The sequence below is a fragment of the Haemorhous mexicanus genome, chromosome 15 (assembly GCF_027477595.1).
Source record: "Haemorhous mexicanus isolate bHaeMex1 chromosome 15, bHaeMex1.pri, whole genome shotgun sequence".
Lineage (NCBI taxonomy): Eukaryota > Metazoa > Chordata > Aves > Passeriformes > Fringillidae > Haemorhous > Haemorhous mexicanus.
This window is the reverse complement of record NC_082355.1, coordinates 14,852,232-14,870,635: the sequence shown is the minus strand read 5'-3', so window position 1 is coordinate 14,870,635 and position 18,404 is coordinate 14,852,232. Positions and strand designations below refer to the sequence as shown.

The 18,404-nt window shown below is 37.8% G+C and overlaps 2 protein-coding genes across 3 annotated transcripts in view; one reads left to right on the top strand and one right to left on the bottom strand.

Annotated features, from left to right (window-relative positions):
• Positions 1–11,688, top strand: part of INSYN2B (inhibitory synaptic factor family member 2B) — a 30,136-nt gene extending 18,448 nt beyond the window's left edge. The window contains exons 2-4 of the mRNA XM_059860325.1: positions 1,636–3,780; positions 6,423–6,497; positions 9,966–11,688. Coding sequence (XP_059716308.1) covers positions 2,405–3,780; positions 6,423–6,497; positions 9,966–10,152 — 1,638 coding nt within the window. The 5' untranslated portion in view covers positions 1,636–2,404 and the 3' untranslated portion in view covers positions 10,153–11,688. The remainder of the gene's footprint in view (positions 1–1,635; positions 3,781–6,422; positions 6,498–9,965) is intronic.
• Positions 1–18,404, bottom strand: part of DOCK2 (dedicator of cytokinesis 2) — a 160,518-nt gene that overhangs the window by 80,447 nt on the left and 61,667 nt on the right. For both annotated transcript variants that reach the window (XM_059859952.1, XM_059859953.1), the window contains one exon: positions 17,425–17,517. In XM_059859952.1, coding sequence (XP_059715935.1) covers positions 17,425–17,517 — 93 coding nt within the window. The remainder of the gene's footprint in view (positions 1–17,424; positions 17,518–18,404) is intronic.

Genomic DNA, 18,404 nt, shown 5'->3' with positions numbered 1-18,404 from the left:
CTTCTATGAAATGGATCCTTAGCATTTTTCCTACTTCAGTCAATGTCAAATAACGAGCAAAACAAGAACTTTAAATTGCTGTGTCAGGAAAGAATAAAGAATTAGATGCTGGGCAAGAGAAAATATTATTTAAACTTAGTAATTGGCAAGGTTGAGCTGATTTGTTAACTCAAGAGCAGACACCTATAACTCATTGAAATTCACCAGTCTGAGTTTTCAATCCAAATATTTGAACATTCCTAGCTATATATTTTTTTTCCTTTCAGCTTGATTTAATATAAACAACAGCACCAAAATGTTCATTACAGTTCATAGTAAACCCAGAGTATTGGATGACAAGGTAGCTAAAAATCAACAGAGTTAAAATAGCAATTTTCAAATTAAGAATGCAGGAATGTAGCTGAAATGCCTCTACAGCCCAAGGAGAGCTCTCATAAAACCCTTAAGGGCTTTTTACTTTTATTTAAAACACAAAGGATTAGCTTTCCAAAGCTTCTTTAGGAATTTAATTGGGCAAGTATAACTTTTAAAGGAGTCCATCTGCCTGGAGCACAGCAGCTGTGATGGGGAGAATGCTGCTGCAATGTTTGGATAAATTTTCAAACAGAACCGTTAAAAGTCTCTGGTAATTAGTGGGTGAAATGAGAGCTCAGAACTTGGCACTGGAATGTTGTTTGCAGAAACTCTTGGACTTGTTTACTGTGATTCTTGTTTCCAATGCACAATCAGCACAGAGATTCCCATGAATTCATGAATATCACAAAATTAAAATTTGGTATTAATGCACATAGTTATTTTCTCAAGATCTTATGTGACATTTCTCTCTGCAGTGAGATAATCCAACACTCATTTTCTTCTAAAACTTTAGAATAGAGTAATATCACATTATTACTTTGCTTAAATTATATTATAGTGCCTAAATGTTACATGATGCTGCATAACAGTTTGCTATATTCTGTAACAAGATCTCTCCCACTGCACCCATCCCCTCAATTCTTGTAAATTAAATATGGTAAAATCTGTGTAATGCTTAAATAAAAGGTTCTGAGCTAATGGAAGTAGTAAGGCTAATGAAATGACCAGTGAATTAACAGGGAACAGGATTAATAGTAAACCACCACTGTACTGGGAATTTAGCTGCAATCTTGTACTCAAATCTGAACACTTGAAAATTAATAACTTTAACAACAACAACAACAAAAAAACCCAACAAAAACAAAAAAAAATTGTCTTTTGTTCACACCTCAACTTTCTTTCAAATTTAGAACTCACATTTGTATTGTTCAGTTTTTGATATTTCATCCATAACAGGATTGAGTGGCCATTCTCAAATCTAACTGCTTAAGTTTTAAGATCTGCATTTGGGATCAGATTCAGGCTTATGATATATTGTATCTGTTCTGTATAAATATATATATATATATATATATATATATATCCATTTTTTGAGCATTGTATTTCATATGAAAAAAACTTGAGCCACCTCAAAATTGTAAACCATTGTTCAGTTTCTGTACAAGTATCTCATTGCCAAAGTTACAGAAGCAGAGAAGATGCAAAGTGCCTAGGAGACAGCAGCAGGAAATCACCGTTTGCCACTCTGCTCAGCTACAACTGTTGTCTTTTTATTTTCAGGAAACATTTTCTGCTCTTCTGCTCCTTCTGGTTATTCAACCTGGACCTCTGTCCCATTTACAGAGCTGAGGCAACCCCTTGGACATGATCTGCCTTGTGTTTGCAAGAATGGCAGTAACAACTACACATCAGTAACTTTTCTCTCTGAATCCCTCTGGATGCTGTGTTTTGCCCTGATCATAAGTGGTGACATTTTCCTTACCTCTTTGAGAAGATAAGTTTCAACAGGCCATTAAAAAGATGGCTGAGGAAGAAAAACTATCTCTAAAGAAAGCAATTCAGTTTGATATTAATGGATATATTCCATACTCAGTACAACTATGCATCAGAAATGAAAATGCCCCCAGAAGTTATTATGCTCTTTTAGACAACATGCAAATAAAACACATGTGACTGGTCCAACAGAAAAAAAATAAAAGCTGGATCCCTAATGGAGAGCTGCTGTCATATGAGAGCCTCCAGGAAAGCCATAGACTCAACCTTACCTTTAAATTAGTTCACTGAAACAGCCTGTGGCAATTTTGTAATACAAAGACCATGTTAGCTGCAGGTAAAAGGATTTCTGCATTCCTGAGCTACAAGAAATATGTCCTTAAATTTTATATTTAATTTATCTTAGTTTTGGTCTAATCAGCAATTAAATTTGAAAGAGGATCCCTAAAGACAACATGCCAGTTGAAAATATAGATAATAACAAGGAGAAGAATGATATGCTCCAGGAGTAAGGTGTTAATTTGTATCTTAGGAACAATATTAACCTACAGGTCAAATGTCAAATGAAATGGGTCGCAAAGAAACACGTTACTTACAGACTTTAAATTGTGATTCAATGGCCCAGCAAAACATGAAAATGAGACCAGTGCTCCTGAAAAGGAACAGCCTGGACTCAGCAGATTTTCTGAGGCACCCCCAGCACCGCAGGACCAAGTCCCAGCAGGTCCGCTTCAAGGATGATGGTGTCAGCACCAAGGCAGAGCTGGAGGCTAACCCTGCCCCAGACACAGCACTCACTACTGGCAAATCAGAAATATTTAGGGATCACAATTTTTTGCTAACTCAGTCTCCAACTTTTTCAAGGGCTCACAAGGGGCTTCGGAATATTGCCATACAAACTTCTCCCAGCCTCAGGAAACACTTCCCTGTTTTTAAAAGGAAAAAGCTGACAGTAAGCAAATCACTGACAGAAATGCCAGCAGAGCCTGCAAACTCTATCCAGGTAAATGGCAACCTTTGTGAACCAGACATTCTGTCCTCAGAGCTCTGCTACTTGAGGGTAAGTCATCACCTGGAGGATGGATGCAGGAATAGTGAGGTGGCCTTGGGTCAGAGATCATCAAAAGCACAAAGCAATGGACCGAGGTACTCGGGGGATTTCTCAGAGTCAGACAAGACAACTGCGTCCACACAGGTGCCTGAATACATTCATGTGAGTTTCCCACAAGACAGAAATGTTCCCTTGGATGCACCAGACACAACCACAGCTTCAAGTAACTCACTGCATTCTTCTACTGTCATCAACAGCCACGAAAGTCATGAAAACAGCACACTGTCATCTGATTCTGACAGAGCAGAGCCTTGCCCAAGCAGCTCTGGGAACTGCAGTGAATGTAACCCCCACTCTGCTGCTCCTGAAGAGCAGAAAAGCGATTCTGAGCTGCCTGTAGGCAGCAGAGATGCCAGCAGTAAGGAAACTACTCCACTGTCCCCCCCATCAAATCACAGCTCATCTCCTTGTTTCCTCAGAGACTGTCACCAGGCAGGAGAGCACAAGCCAGGTTCCAGCTGTGTGACACTCCCAAGTGATGATCACCCACCACTGTCACTGCCCAGCAGCAATGCATCAAAACCATGTCTGCCATGTAACACTGAAATGCAGAACAATTCCACCCAGGCAGATGTTTCCTGGTGTAGCAGCTGCTCAGAAGGATTTCACACAAAGTCTTATCCGCCAAGGAACGAAATAAACCCACAAAGCAACAAAGAGATTAATGAAATCAACCAAATTCACTTGGCACATGGAGAACTCTGTGCCCTACAAGGCAGGCTGCAGTCTGTAGAGGAATCCTTGCAGTCCAACCAGGAGAAGATTAAAGTCCTTCTGAATGTAATCCAAGACCTGGAAAAATCCAGAGCCCTCAGTGAAGGGTATGGTTCACTTTTAATATTGGTTATTCATCAGAAGTGTAAAGCAGATGTTAGCATTCTTTTAACCTTTGCTACTGAAAACACAGCTCCTCTGATATTTAAAGATGAGTTTGCAAAAATGTATCTTGCACCCTTTTTATGATGTTTGGGCCTCAGCAGAGAAGCAGGTCCCCTTATAGCTTGGCTTTAGCTGACACTGCCTTTACAAAATCCAGTGCAAGACCCAGCTTAACAGCTCCCTTTTTTATTTAGATTTAGGGTGTTCAGAGCATGGCAAGGTCAGACACACAAGGGGTGCCAGACTGAGAGCTAAAGTCAGAGCGTGTGAAGGCTGTCAGCAAGAGCTCACTTCAGACTCTCAGGTTTCAGAGTGGCTCCCTTCTCACCCCCATACAATGTAACAACCCTGTATTTATTGTCACTATGGTGACACAGACCGTGCCAAGGCTACAAGCAGTATTCATGCATTATTATGCATTATAAATAAAAAACCAATACCATAAATGCAACCAACATCTAAAGATTGGACAAAGTTAAAATAGAATTTAAAATATTTTTATGCTCAAAACAGGTTTCAGAGTATCCTAACAGAGCTTTCCAAACTATCAACAGCATCTCTTTCTTACAGTAATTGCATCTAGGATACACTTCAAAGTTCTGTTTTGTTGTAAAGTAGTATATCCTTCAAACAACTTATCTTTGAAAAACTCAGAAACAAATCAAAGGAATAAAGGTTTCATTTCATTTTTTAAAGAAAAAAGAACATGAAGAGATTATGCTACCATAATTTTAATCTTTAGCACAGGCATCTCATGGATGTACATCAATCACTTATGCATGCAAAACTGCACTCTCAATTCCAAAATCAGATCACATGTATCAGCTGTATTTACTGGTTACAATAATGACCAAATCAGGTAATATTCCACATTTGCACAAACTGTGCAGGCACCACAAGGAGGCTGCACTGAGGGTTTTGTGCAGGAGCAGCTGCAGAAAGAGCCCAGAGCACAGCACTGCCATGCTCACACCACCCTGCATCAGGGCTCTGCCCTTGGACCCATGTGGGCAGAGCTCTCAGGACAGAACTGACAGAGTTCCCATTTTCTTACAACTTCTGAAGGGGGAAAAAAAAAAAATCTATTTTTAAGAATTTTTTCTTTTCCCAAGTATTTTAGCTTGGAATTGAAGTTGACTTGCATTTCTGTTGAATAACATTCCAACTCAAAATTCAAATAAGAATTTACACTCGTTAAAAAAATTAAAACAATATAAATCAGATTAGCATGTGATTTTACTCCAAACATATTACCTTTTTTATCTGGAAACATTAACTGGTACTGTCTATCTGGTTGTTATCATAAAAATACTTTCCTTAGCTTCCACTGTGCCCACATAAATTCTTGCTCTATCTAACATTTTCCCCATACAATTCAGCTCCTCCCTCAGTGTTACATTCCCTCTCCCAGAGGCTTGTTCCTTATGATTTTCTAGCACCAAATTTGTAACAGCCTAAACACAAGAGACAAAATCCATGTAGACAGACTAACAGCAAAAATGCAAAAAATATTTACAACACTCCAAACCAAATATTCAGGTAAGAGGCAAGACTGGAGGCAGGGATCCAAGTATGTCTCAAGCCTAAGCAGTCATTTCTCTGTTGTAATCTTCATCCAGACTCCACCTGACTGTGGTTCCATAGGAAGGGACAGAAAAGAACAGCCACTCCTTCTCCCCTGAATTCCTTCTCTAGGGGAGAACCTGAGTTTCAATTACTTTTGTGAATCTGCCCATAGCAAAGACTAATTTGCAGTGAAGCACAGTCAGATTATCCAGCAATATTTATAATCCATTTCTGTTCAGTTACCACATGGTTGAAAAGAAAAAAAAAGTCAAATATCTTGAAGTGTCTCTGTGAGATTCAATGAGAAGCTTCAATCCACCTTGGCAGATTCACCTCACTGAATGCTCCAAGCACTTTTATTGGTAGCACAACACCACACATGAAAAACTCCCATTTTTCTCCAAAAAATCAGAAAATTATTTTGGTACCAACTGATCTCCCCTAATTCAAATAAAACTTGTTAAATACAAGTGTTACACTTTCTTCAGATGTAATGAGCCACCAATCTCAACCTGTTTCTAACACAGGTCTCTCCATCTTAAAGTATTTCAGCTCTAGTTAGTGTTAAGCATGAAAACTCACTTTTCTTGTTTTCTCAACAATACAAATTTGTAACTTATCAGCAGTAAAAATCTGACTTGGTTATACTCAAATAAGGAAATGAGAAAAGGGAAGACTGGAAAGCATAAGGACAGAGATCAGGCTGATTCAGCAAATTGCATGGATTTTCAAATACTTGAAAGTGTGTTTGTTAGAACAATCTCATCTCTAAGTGCTTTCATAACAATTATTCATACCAGAACCAACAACCAGAACTCTTAACAGCATGAGGTGGGAGAGGTCAGGACATGGCTCACAGGGTTTGTGTGTGTTTAAAACTTCCAGCTTAGAATTTGGTACTAGAATTTTTCATAGGGCTAACAGAGGTGGTGAACAGAATGGCTTTTGTTCATAAATGACTCAGAGCTCTGTTATTGTGCCTGTAACTCCACATCTCATGAACTGCTGTCTCTTCCAGGAGGAACTTCTACCACACTGGGCAGGACCTCAACAACTGCAGCACCTGCCAGAACACGGCGTGCATCATCTACAGGTACCCTGCTCCCCCCCACTCCTGTCCTGCCTGCACACCCCCAGCTGCACAAAACTGCTTTGCTCACACCTATAAATTGTCTTAACTGTTTTTAAGAACCAGTTTTTAAGAAAAGATGATAAGTGAAAATTGTTCTTTATTTGGGGAACAAACCAAGTGGTGCTTGGTTTGCTCCCCAAATAGAGAACAATTCATAGTGGTGGTAGCTGAAAGGAAAGGGGGATTGGACTTGGGAGAATTCAAAGAGAAACTTCCCTCTAAAGTTTCACAGTGTTATTACTGGCATGCTTTGAAGACCTGTGATGCCATTTTTGATTCTGGAATTCCTCTGTGTGGCACATTTTTAAAGCTAGGGTTTCTGTAATAATTTTAGATCTTGGAAAAGATAAACTCTCAGTTCTCTGAATGACAGTGGGCTACAGCTACAGTTCATGTTAACCTGCAAAACAGACCCAAAATTCCCACATTTTCACCTCAGTTGTTATTAATTTTAGAGAGTGCAATTTGATTGTTGGCTATTTCAGATTTAAAGTGCAGTTTATGGTAAACTCTTATGGCCAGAAAGCTTTTCAGGGCTGTACTCTGGAAGCTGCACATGTTTCAATTTCTGTGTCTGTACAAACACACTCTGAGAGCCTTCAGCTGTTCAGACATCAAGCCCAAAGCCAGCAGCTACAAAGCCTTGCTTGTGCTGCACGTGCACCTTGTCCACTCAGCAAGGGAATTTATAAAGACATTATCCAATTTCTGCAGGCTCAGTTGCAAGGCAGAAACCCCACACCTTGGTATACTTGATTACATTTACAAAAATAAAGAGAAAACAAAGAGTTAGAGAATTTCTCTTTGAGACTGAAAGCTTTTCCTTCATTTCAAAGAACATGGCAGACCATTATCTTCAACAGTTTGTAATCACTCTAAATTTAATTTTTTAAAGGAAATAATTGATAGAAAATACTCTCATGGAAGTGTTTTTCACACTTCATGTACTGCAGGAAGCAAATTTAGTAAAGAGCTTAATAAACTAGACACAGCACTGGAACCTATTGTTCAACAGGCAGCTCAATCCCATACTGATGTCTTAAACCTCTGGTAATGAAATTTCCAAGTAATTAACATGTCACAAATTAAACACCACAACTCCTCTGGGACAAAGCTGTAGGTCTTCTTCACAGCCCCCTGGATACCCTGAGAAGTTACATGACTTATCCAAGAGCACAGACTGTATTCATAAAAAAAAGAAAAAAGAGATTTCCTTTACTTGATCATGGTCTCTGAACAAACAATCTGCGTATTTTATGGGCTAGACATGAACAGGTCACTCCCTAGAATTTATATACAGACCACCTTGCCTTCTCTCTTTGCAAAAATACCCTGTGTTTTTAAGTTTACACTGTTTCAGTGCAGGATAGATCTTGAACAACAAGCACCATCATTCAAAGGAAAGAACAGAGGAAGTAAGAAAAAACTCAGGGGCCTTTTTGATTTACCAGGTAGTTTGCAGCAGTAATGGTGCCTGGAGGCTCACACTGCAATGATTAATAGAACATGTGCAGAACACAGGTGATCTAAAAAGTTTCCATTTTTAAGAGACAAAGAGAAAACAGTAAGGAAACAATAGTTTTTGATTTACAGAGGTGTTCCACAGGATTTGGTTATAAAAAAAGCATTCTGAGTGACTAAATTTGAAGTTCATTAGACAATATTCTGAAAGAAGCAAGTGCTGTCAGTGTTTGCTCCAGACAAACACATGCAGTTCCTGTGTTTTATGTGGCCTGAATTGTCCATGCAAGTGTTGTCCCCTAAGACAGCATCACAGCTGTGATTAAAATCAAGTGTTTTATCTTGCCCCCAGTTTTCCTGCTCCTAAAGAGCCTCACTCCTCCCTGCTGCAAGCCCTGCACATGCAGAGTGCTGGGTTGCTGTCACTGAACCATCTTTATCACACAATCCTTGAGTCAAACAATGCGTGAATCTCACAGAAATCCCCCTGTGGATTACACTGATCACTAAAGTAATAAAGAGCTTTTCTGCCTAACAGTGACTGTAAATTTGCCTTTATTAACTACCCAGCAGGGATTCCAGGCTTGGGATTTTCCATCCAGGCCGTGTAATAGAAATGTATTGTAATAAACAATGCAAGCAGCCACCCTAACCAGTTATCATGGGCAGCATTAAATGAAGACTGAATTGACCTCTTGCCTCTGGAGATGATATCTCCAACATTAAATTAAAAGCTCTGAAGAAGGGGGGAGAAAAGGCACATGAGCAGATGCTACCCTTACATGTTCTATAAACCCAACATGTCATTCTCCAGCACCCTTGGTCTGTGAATATTGAAAGGTATTAAGTTACAGTTTTCATAATAAGCTGATAAAATGCAAGAGGCATGATTTTATATCACTTCTTTCTGCTTTTTTTTAAATATTTATTATGCATTGCTTCTTGTTCAAGAGATCCTTCTACTCTTTTCTAAATGAAAATTATCCTCCTGCTTTCTTTTTCCCCCTGAGTTATATTATTTCATGAAAAATCCCAAGACACATGAATTAAGGGAAACAATCTTCTAGTTAATTTCAACATACTATTTAATGATGCATATCGATTTAATGTAAAAATACAATTAAAAGTTTTTTAAGACTTGCACATTTCCTAACTTTATAAATGTCTTCTGATCTGTGCCAAAATCAGCTTCAGGGCCTTGAAGTGACATCCCAAACTCCTTAAATGATGCTCTTTTCCTCCCATCATGGCAAATGCAACCTTTCCACTCTCCTCTAAAGCCTTCACAGCAGCCACAGCTGATACAACTCACTCTCCTGCCCAGAAGAGATGATTGAAATAAGGAAAATACACACAATACTGCTTCAGCTCTGTCCACACTGATTCTTTTGAACCTTACATTTATTTCTATGCACTCATCTGCTCTTATCTAATTAACATCTTGACTCTTGTTTGACATCAATAATAATTAGGGATTTCAACTGAGGAAATGAGTGCTACTTTCCTCTTAACTAACACCACTTATCTCAAAGACTTACATACTGTTTAATTGAATATATTTTTGTTCCTAGCCTGTGTCCTAGTGGGAGACATTCACATTTAACAAAGTTAAGCATGTGAGAGTTTTTAATTACGAGCACATGACTGTTAGATTATGGGATCAAAGTCTGACCTTTGAATAAAATGTATTGAAAGGTCATCCTGGTACATTTTCATTTTTGTCCCATTGCTTTGGCCACGATGTTGGAATTCTAAACTCACTTGAAGTAACATTTTTCACTCAAAGGTAAAAAAAAAAAAAGAGGTGAACTTACTTTCAAAGGAGAAAACCCTTAACCCCCTATGTTTACCCCAGGCTGTATCACTGAATAACACCAATTATTCTGATGAGGGAAGCAGCCTTTGACATGTTCTTTAAAGGGGGAATTTCTCACTTACTAGCATAGGTCTCTAATTTTTTTTCTGTAGTGTAGAATATGACTTCAGACAACAAGAAGGAAGATTTCATCAGATTTTGAAAACACTGGACAATGCAGAGCAAAATGCAGCTTCAGCTTCACCTCAGAAGCCACCACCTGATCCTCCAGCTCCCGAGAAAAAGGAGTTAAGGAGAAAGACAAAAAAGGTGAAAAGAAAATGTTTCTGGTGGATTTGACTTCCTCATGCATCCTTTTACATTTCAAAAGACACTAAAACAGAAGGAGCTTGAGAGCACACACCTGAAAATGTGCTATTATGAAATCACAAAGGTTAAGAATGTTTAATTAAAGTATCTGAAAAATCAAAGTAATTGAATTTAATTAAATTAGCTCACTGAACAAAGGTGCATGAAGATACCATTTTCAAGAAAAGAAATGGATTCTTTCAAAAGGAAGTTCTCTTTTTTTCCCAAGGACACTTTCATATGCTTTGTAAAGACCTTTTTTTCAACTTTCCAAAATAACAAGGTTCAAATCTCTACTTTAACAAGCAATGGTAGACAAAGCTAAGCATGTCACCCAGCCTTTATTTCCCATTTATAAACAACATCGACTAAGAGGAAAAATCTTCATCAAGCTTTGAACAAACAACATTATCAAGAACAAATTCAGGGAAACCTAAATTGTTCAAACAAATCTCTCCTCAGAGGAGACAATTATAATTATTTCACATCCCCAATTTTTGTTGCTGTCATCTAATATTAAACAACAAACAAAAGAATTTCAGGTTAAGTTTGACCTCTGTCCTTTTCTTTGTTTGTTATAAAAGCCACCATTTAGAAGTCATTTAATGGACTTCTCTGAAAAGAACTGGGGAGTTGTAAAAGCAGAGAATGTCACAGTAACTCTTGTCTTAAACCCCTGCTCAAGCAAGGTCCAGTTCAGTGAATTTGTGTTCTGAGTAGCTCCAAGGACAAGAATCCTCAGCTCCTTGGGGAAGGCTGTTCCAGGTTTTTGTAACACCTAATCTGAATTTCCTGCATTCTGATTGTGCCCACCACATCTTGTTTTGTCCAAGCACACCTGCAAGAAGAGCTACATGGATAATGAGACCTCCCTCCTACATCTTCAGCTCTAAAAGACTGAACAAACCCAATTTTCATTGCCTCTCATCTCCCTCGCTGCAGCCACAGCCACCCTGGTGGTGTGAGTTGATGTCTTTCATACACCTGGAAGCCTAAAACTGGACATGATCCCTCAGAGGTCATCACCCAATTGCTGGATAAAGAGGAATTACTATTTTGGCTACTCTCTTACTGAATCATTTGCCCAATCTATCCATTTAAGACCTGCATTGCTGTACCAAAATATCCCAAGATTCTTTTTTTCTTTGCCTTAAGATGTACATTAATATATGATAAAAAATGGAACATAAAAATAATATTTAGTGAACTGATCTGTATTGCACAAAAAAAATATATATATATATGCTGAAAAGATTTTATCAAATGTCAATGCAGCTACTTCTTTCCTCCAAAAATACTCAAGGTACCATTAGCACAGAGTGTGCCAATGGAACCCAACCTATGATTGGTGATCCCATTATTTTACTCATGAAAACATGGTCACCTTTCATATGGGGGCAGGGGGGAAAAGGTTTCCCAAAGCAAGCTGAGTGGAATGTACTGCAGACTTTTCTTAGAAGTGGCCCTGGTTCAGGGTATTCATAGATTAATCCCTGCATCTTATTTTTCTAAGTAATCCTGTATTAATTGTGCAATGTTAGTTTTAAATGTCTGTACACTTTTTGTACACTTCTGTGTTCCTTGAATTCCTAGGGTTAATTACACATTTGAAAATACATTAAAAAGAATTTTGCACAGAAGAATTTTGTTTTGAGGGACTAATTTCTTTACAAAACGAATATTTAAGAAGAAAAATTGCACTATGCCATGGCTTAACTTATCAAAATTCAAAAGGACTGACACTTAAAAACCATTTCCATGTTAATTTCAGTTAGTACAGAAATGACAGGAACAATACTGTTGTTATTTTAGAGGCTTTTCAGAAGGAAATTATTTTTTTACTAATGTCTTTAGATGCCTTTAGTGAGACAGAAAAGCTCTTCAATAATAGGTTGTGGCTATAAAAAAGGTAAGAATTAAATGACTCCATCAGAACACATCACTGTGTTACACTCAAGCTCTGCTTGTGCTGCAGTGCCAACAGCATTCCTGTGTTCCTTTAGTATTTATAATTGATGCAGTGAAGGATTTATTAGTGTATAAATTATTCTTAAAATAATACTTTTAAGACCAATATCCCCTGTGGTAAAGTATAATAATAAGCAACACCAAGAGCTCTGACACAAGTAAAACCAGCTAGTTTTGTTTCTGTATTGAACCCATTTTTACTAATTTATGATACAAAAGCCATCCTTTTGCCTTTCTTTTTGTTGACAAGCACAAAAGTGCTCATTTTAAGCTATCTGATTTTGGGTTTGCCCACATAATGCATATGATGCTTTCAATTTATTTTCAAAGGATCCAGATCATTTAATTTAAACAAACCACACCCCTTTGGTTCACCACATAGCACCAATCAATTCCTGGAGTCAGGAGAACTATGCAAACAGAAACACTCTTTTAGCTTAACAAAGTCCAACCAAAGGTGGTCACAAGTAAGGCTCTAAGTCCTTCTTATGACCTGAATGAACATCAATATTCATAAAAATCTGAAATACACTGATCTAAGTGCTGAGTCTGAAATACACTGATCTAAGTGCAAAATCTGAAATACACTGATTTAAGTGCTAAATCTGAAATACACTGATTTAAGTGCTAAATCTGAAATACACTGATTTAAGTGCTGAATCTGAAATACACTGATTTAAGTGCTAAATCTGAAATACAGTGATCTAAGAGCTAAATCTGAAATACACTGATCTAAGTGCTAAATCTGAAATACACTGATCTAAGGGCTTACAGGTTTCATATTTTAACATCTGAGCTTGATGGGATTCAGAACCACAACCAATCTTTAATCCTTAACCTCCCAGTCACAATTAGCTTTTGTTTTCCAGATTCCTGAGTTGGTGCTTTTTGATTTCTTTCAGTCAGAAAAGTCTGGACCATGCAGGTGTGGATGTGAAATTCTGTTTGTGACCTGTGCCCCCAGGGCAGCAGGGAAGCTCAGGAGGTTTCCAGGCCAGCCAAGCCTCAGCCCTGCAGGAAGATTCACTTCTGTGTCAGCCTTCTCCTGCCCAGTTTTCAAACTCACTCCCTCAAGGCATCTGTTTTCTGGCCAGAAATATGGAATTTCAGTGCTTTCCTTCAGGAAGGCTGCAAGGAGGTTTTACCCCCAGCCATCCCCACAGTGCTTGACACTCAAAAGGTTTTCTACATCAAACATGAGAGAGAACATTGGAACAAAAGATTTTGGTCCCACTAGGTGAAGGTGGTCAGGAGGTGTCAGTGGTGGATACAGGAACAGGGTAATGCTGCTTTGATGCTGTTTTGTTTAGATTTTCAAATGTGCATATCTTAGCAACATAAAATAATTAAAATTTAAAGCTTTGTAACACATGAGAATCTTGGCTATATGAAAATATGATATGAAAGCATTGGGGGTTTTTATTGTTAAATATTTTAAAATATTTTATTAACTAATTATTGATTCCTATAGGAAATAAAAAAGTACCAGATACACACTACATAATTTATAGTGTGAAGATTGGAAGAGCAGTAGAAATTGGTAGACTGTTGGAAGATAAAAGTACTGGCTACAAAAAACTTCCCTAATTTACAAAATTACAGCATAATCCCTAAAACCACCTCACAGAGCAGGAAAGAAATGTTAGAAATACAAACACATTCCTAAATAAAATTTAAAAAACCCCATACAAACCCCCATAAATTGTCAAAAAAATCCCACCAAAAAACCCAAACCACAGCTGCTTGATAGCACTTGTTTACAAAAATATTGTGAGCTTCTGAGAAATATACATTTAAGTGATATATGCTATATTTAAAACATTGCACAGAATGCAGTATATTCCAAATTTACTGTATTTGAAATTGTTGTTTTATGGAGTCAAACTAACCTTCTTTAAAAACTAAAAATGTACGAATAAAATACTGATTCTTCTCCTGTAACAGCAGCTCATGTAGGGCTTCTGATGGTTCTGTGCACTTCAATAATCCTGCCAGCATAGCCACACAATATCTTCCTAATGGCACTCGATCTCTAATGTATGTTTTGGATATTTCTAGGCCCTTTAAATAGGATGTTATCTTTTGCAATAAAATGAGATATTTTTATTAGGTTTCAGGAGTCAATTAATAATAAACAATATTTAGATTACAAAGGAAGGGAACAGCTGTTCTTTGGGAAAAGAAAAATGAATGGATAACTATTCATGGCATGTCATGGAATCATTCTGCAGCATTTCCAGGTAGAGCAAGGATATCAATTTGAATACCAAACAAAAAAGCTGTAGCTTTTAGCTAGACCATGAGTATGTTTGAACACATCAAATTCTCCAGCCATGGCAGCTCTGCAAATAGTTTCTGTGGTCTTTGCTCTTGAGTAGCTCTGCTTAAAAGGGTTCACAGATTCCTTCTGGGTAAAGTTTTATTTGTACAATATTATATATAAATGCTGTCTAAAAACATCCCTGTGTAGGATAGCTACACTTACTTCATCATGTTAAACTAATATTGTGGGCAAAATCAAGTTTGGAAGTACTAAAGGAAACCTTTAAGGTGCATATGGTGGGTTTATGATATTTCTGTTTACCTAACCAGGCCAAGACTGAAAACAAGTATTTCTGTGCTCTGCATGGTTTGAGAATTAGACTTCTATAATTCCTGTAGGAGGACTTCACTGCATGACAATGACCTTTATCTACAAGTCTGAACCTCATGAAATATTCAAGGTAAAGTTTGAATAGCTAGTTTCAGACAATAAACTTGTCCCTCTTCACGGAAGTGTTGATGCACTTCTACAACTACAGACAGTCGAGGTTTTGTGGGGTTTTAAGAGTGAAAACAACAAAGCAGCTGTTAAAGCCTTCAGCTGCTAAAACACCACAGTGAAGGCAAGAATGGCATTTAACTAAGTCTTCCCTGCAGTAGCTGCAGAGAGCCAAATTACCTTTCCATCACCACCTCCTTCTCCTGGGGAGATCATTTCTTTCTGAGCCTGACTCTTCTCAGTAATTACACTAACACAGCTCCCAGCAGGCACTTACCAGCTAAGCCCAAGGCAGAACCTCCCTTTCCCTTTCCCTTCAACAGGCATCACAGCAAAAAAAAGAACCAGGCAACTGTAAACCCAGATCTCTGCCAACAAGCAAGAAGACTGTGAAAAGAACCCCGAACCCCTGAATATGAAAATTAACCTGCTTATCCCTGTCAGAAAGCAAAAAAAAAAAAAAAAAAACCTCAGGTAAACCAAATCCAGTTATCTGTCAGGTGCAAGGCATTTAAACTTGTAAGGAATTACAGGTACTGTAAATTGTAAACATTGTTCCTATCAGTATAAATCAGTGTTTGCATTACTTTCCACAGCATTTTCAAGTCATAGTAAATGACACTGCAGAAGTTAATAAAAACACTTGCAATGTTTACAAACACAGTAAGAGATTTAAAATCTAAAGAGTAACCTCCTGTCCTCCTGGAAGTGACAGATTTGGCCCCATTTGAAATGTCACTTGTACCTGTATAACCTCAGCTACACAGTCCAGCTGCAGAAACTCCACATATCCCACCTGTCCTTGCAGAATTCACCAGAATTTCAGCAGCTTGAGCTCATCCAAGCATTCTCCAGGACATAATTCTTGACTACATGCTTCATTTTGAAAAGATCAAGCATTCAGGCTTTCACAGCAAGATTGACCCTCTCAAAAGTGTTAAAGCAAACCTGAAAATTAACTTGGTGAACTAAAGTAGCACACAGAGCATAGTAAAAGCTTCTTTTGCCAGTTCCTTCTGAATACAAAAGACTTTTGTTCGTTAAAAACAATTTATTTGCATATGAAAGGCTATAATGTTAAGTGTTGCTTCAGCTGTAGAAAATGTAACCATTTTTTGGAATACCCCTTTGAAAAACCTCTAAAATGCCCAATATACACATACGCAGAGGTGCTCATGAACATAATTAGAAGCAAAGGAATGACATTTCAAAATTCACACTGAATTTGTTCTTTTCAGGTTAAAACAGCTGAAGAAATTACAGTGGATGGGAGAGGGAAAAAAAGAAACAGATTTCCCAAGCCATTTCAATTTACTGTAACCAGCTTGTTTCCTACTGGTTTCCTAATGGATCTTTTATGCAGGATTAAAACAGCTTCATTTTGCTTTTACATCTGCTGTTTATGGTCTCCAGAAGTACTCCTTAATAGACTGGTTAGGTCATGCACAACACTCATATCATGCTTTCCTTGTACAGAAAACATTTTCCAACACTCTAGAGAGCTGTAAGGGTCACTGGTCTCTGTTTCAAACCATTTCCTGTTGTGCCCATGGATGTGCCCGAGGGTTCCACATGAACAACAACAGCCTGGAGTTCAGATAAACAGCCTGGAGTTCAGATAAACAGCTGCAGAGATGTCTCAAACCTGCTGATGTACCACCAGGGAGTTCAAAGCACCCCTTGGCAAATATTTCCTCTGAGGAACTCAATTAGTCTCCTCAATTATTAGGAGCCTAATCATTAGGAGGCACACATGCTCTGGCTGGCAATGATCTAAAACTGTTATTTTCCAATAGGAGCAAACAGGGAAACACAGGGCATTTTAAAAGGCACACAATGTATCTCTTGTGGCAAAAATAATCAAGCAAATGATGCTATGATTTTGTAGAATAAAATAAATCTCCAAAGACAAACCATTAAAAACCATCTTGCCATAAGTGAACAGTCTGAAGGGCAAGCTCCACATTCCCAATAAATTCCTTGCATTTTCACAAATAGTCTAAATCCAGAGGAGCACTCAGGAGATGTGTACTTAAATCTGAATAAATTGCAGAATCTGTTCTCAAACAGATCTCTTAAATCATGGAACCTTTACCAAAAAAATCTCAGGTGAGTGTTTAGTGCCAGCACATGCCCAGATTGTTTTTTTCAGTTTTACTCATACAATTTCACTTTAGATTTGTAGAAATACTCTTTTCAATGTCTTAAACCATGTCCTTCAAGCAGGAAAGGTAAGACTTTCTTCTTTTTTTGCAAATATCAACTAACTTTCTAGTTATCATTTGTTCTCTTAAAGAATGCTCAAATCTTACAACTGCACTTCAAAAGACTGACTACAGTGTCACAGCTGAATGGAAACAAAAAGTAAAGCTTGAGACTTTTTAAATTAAAAAAAATAATTCACAAGGAATGAATAATATATTCACAAAATGCTATATTTTTTCGATAATTCACAAATGCTCTATTTGCATTTTTTCCAGGATAACTATAAAATGAGTTTCAAAGCACTGAAAGTGCATTAAAATATTACTCACAATTAATGGATCTCGTCCCATGGTAATAACAGTTCTGTTCACTGTGCGTAGTAGCTGCACCATTATTTCTTGAATGTGGTGATAAGTTGAAGCCTGCAAATGAAAAAATCAGAGTTTTGATATTAAAATCATATCTCTTCGAAAAGTAAGAAGAAACCAATTATTTCCATTTTGACAGTTCAAGTTGTACAATATAACAGCCCTATTGAAAGATCAACACTAATTTTTCTTGCTCACACTACTCCTTAATTCCAGCAATTTCAGTGGAATACTTGTGTCCAATTTCAGTCCAATTTCAGCCCAATCTACTCCACAACTGTTTTTTTTTTTTTGTTTCAAACAGTCACTTCCCATCTCTCACTCAAAGGACTCCTGTTCTCCTCATAACTGAGCAGTCTGTAGCTTAACCCTGGTACAGTTAAATAAAAGCAAATTCTCACACAGCTCCCCACTTCTGTCAGTGCTCTCAGGGCAGGCTGGAGCTCAGGAATGTCACAAATAAATACCTGGCAGTCACAAATACAGAGTTATTAAAGGAGAAAGTTGTCTTCATTTACCTGAGCTGTTCTGGGACAGCACAAACTGGACACAGTTGGCCCCAGTTCTGCTCTTGTAGGCTGAAGGATGTTTGATTATTTATTCTAAAACCTTGAGCAAATGGGAATGACATTCTGTTCACTAGTTTCATTGACTTCACTCTGATCACTCAACAAACTTGGGAAAACAGCATGCAACAAGAAAGAACAAGCCTAAGCAAATTTCTAGTAGGAAAGGATATTTAGCTTACACCAAGACCCTTATTTAATGTCAGAAATAGCTTGGAAAGAGCACCACAAACACAGAAACCATGGTGAGCTCTTAATCACATTTTAGGCAGCTGAGCCCCAGTACTATCCCAGGAGAAACTGCTTCAGGTCCTGTTTTCCCTCTGAGTCAGCCAACATCTTCTCTTTCTTTCTCCTATTCTGATTGCTCTGGAT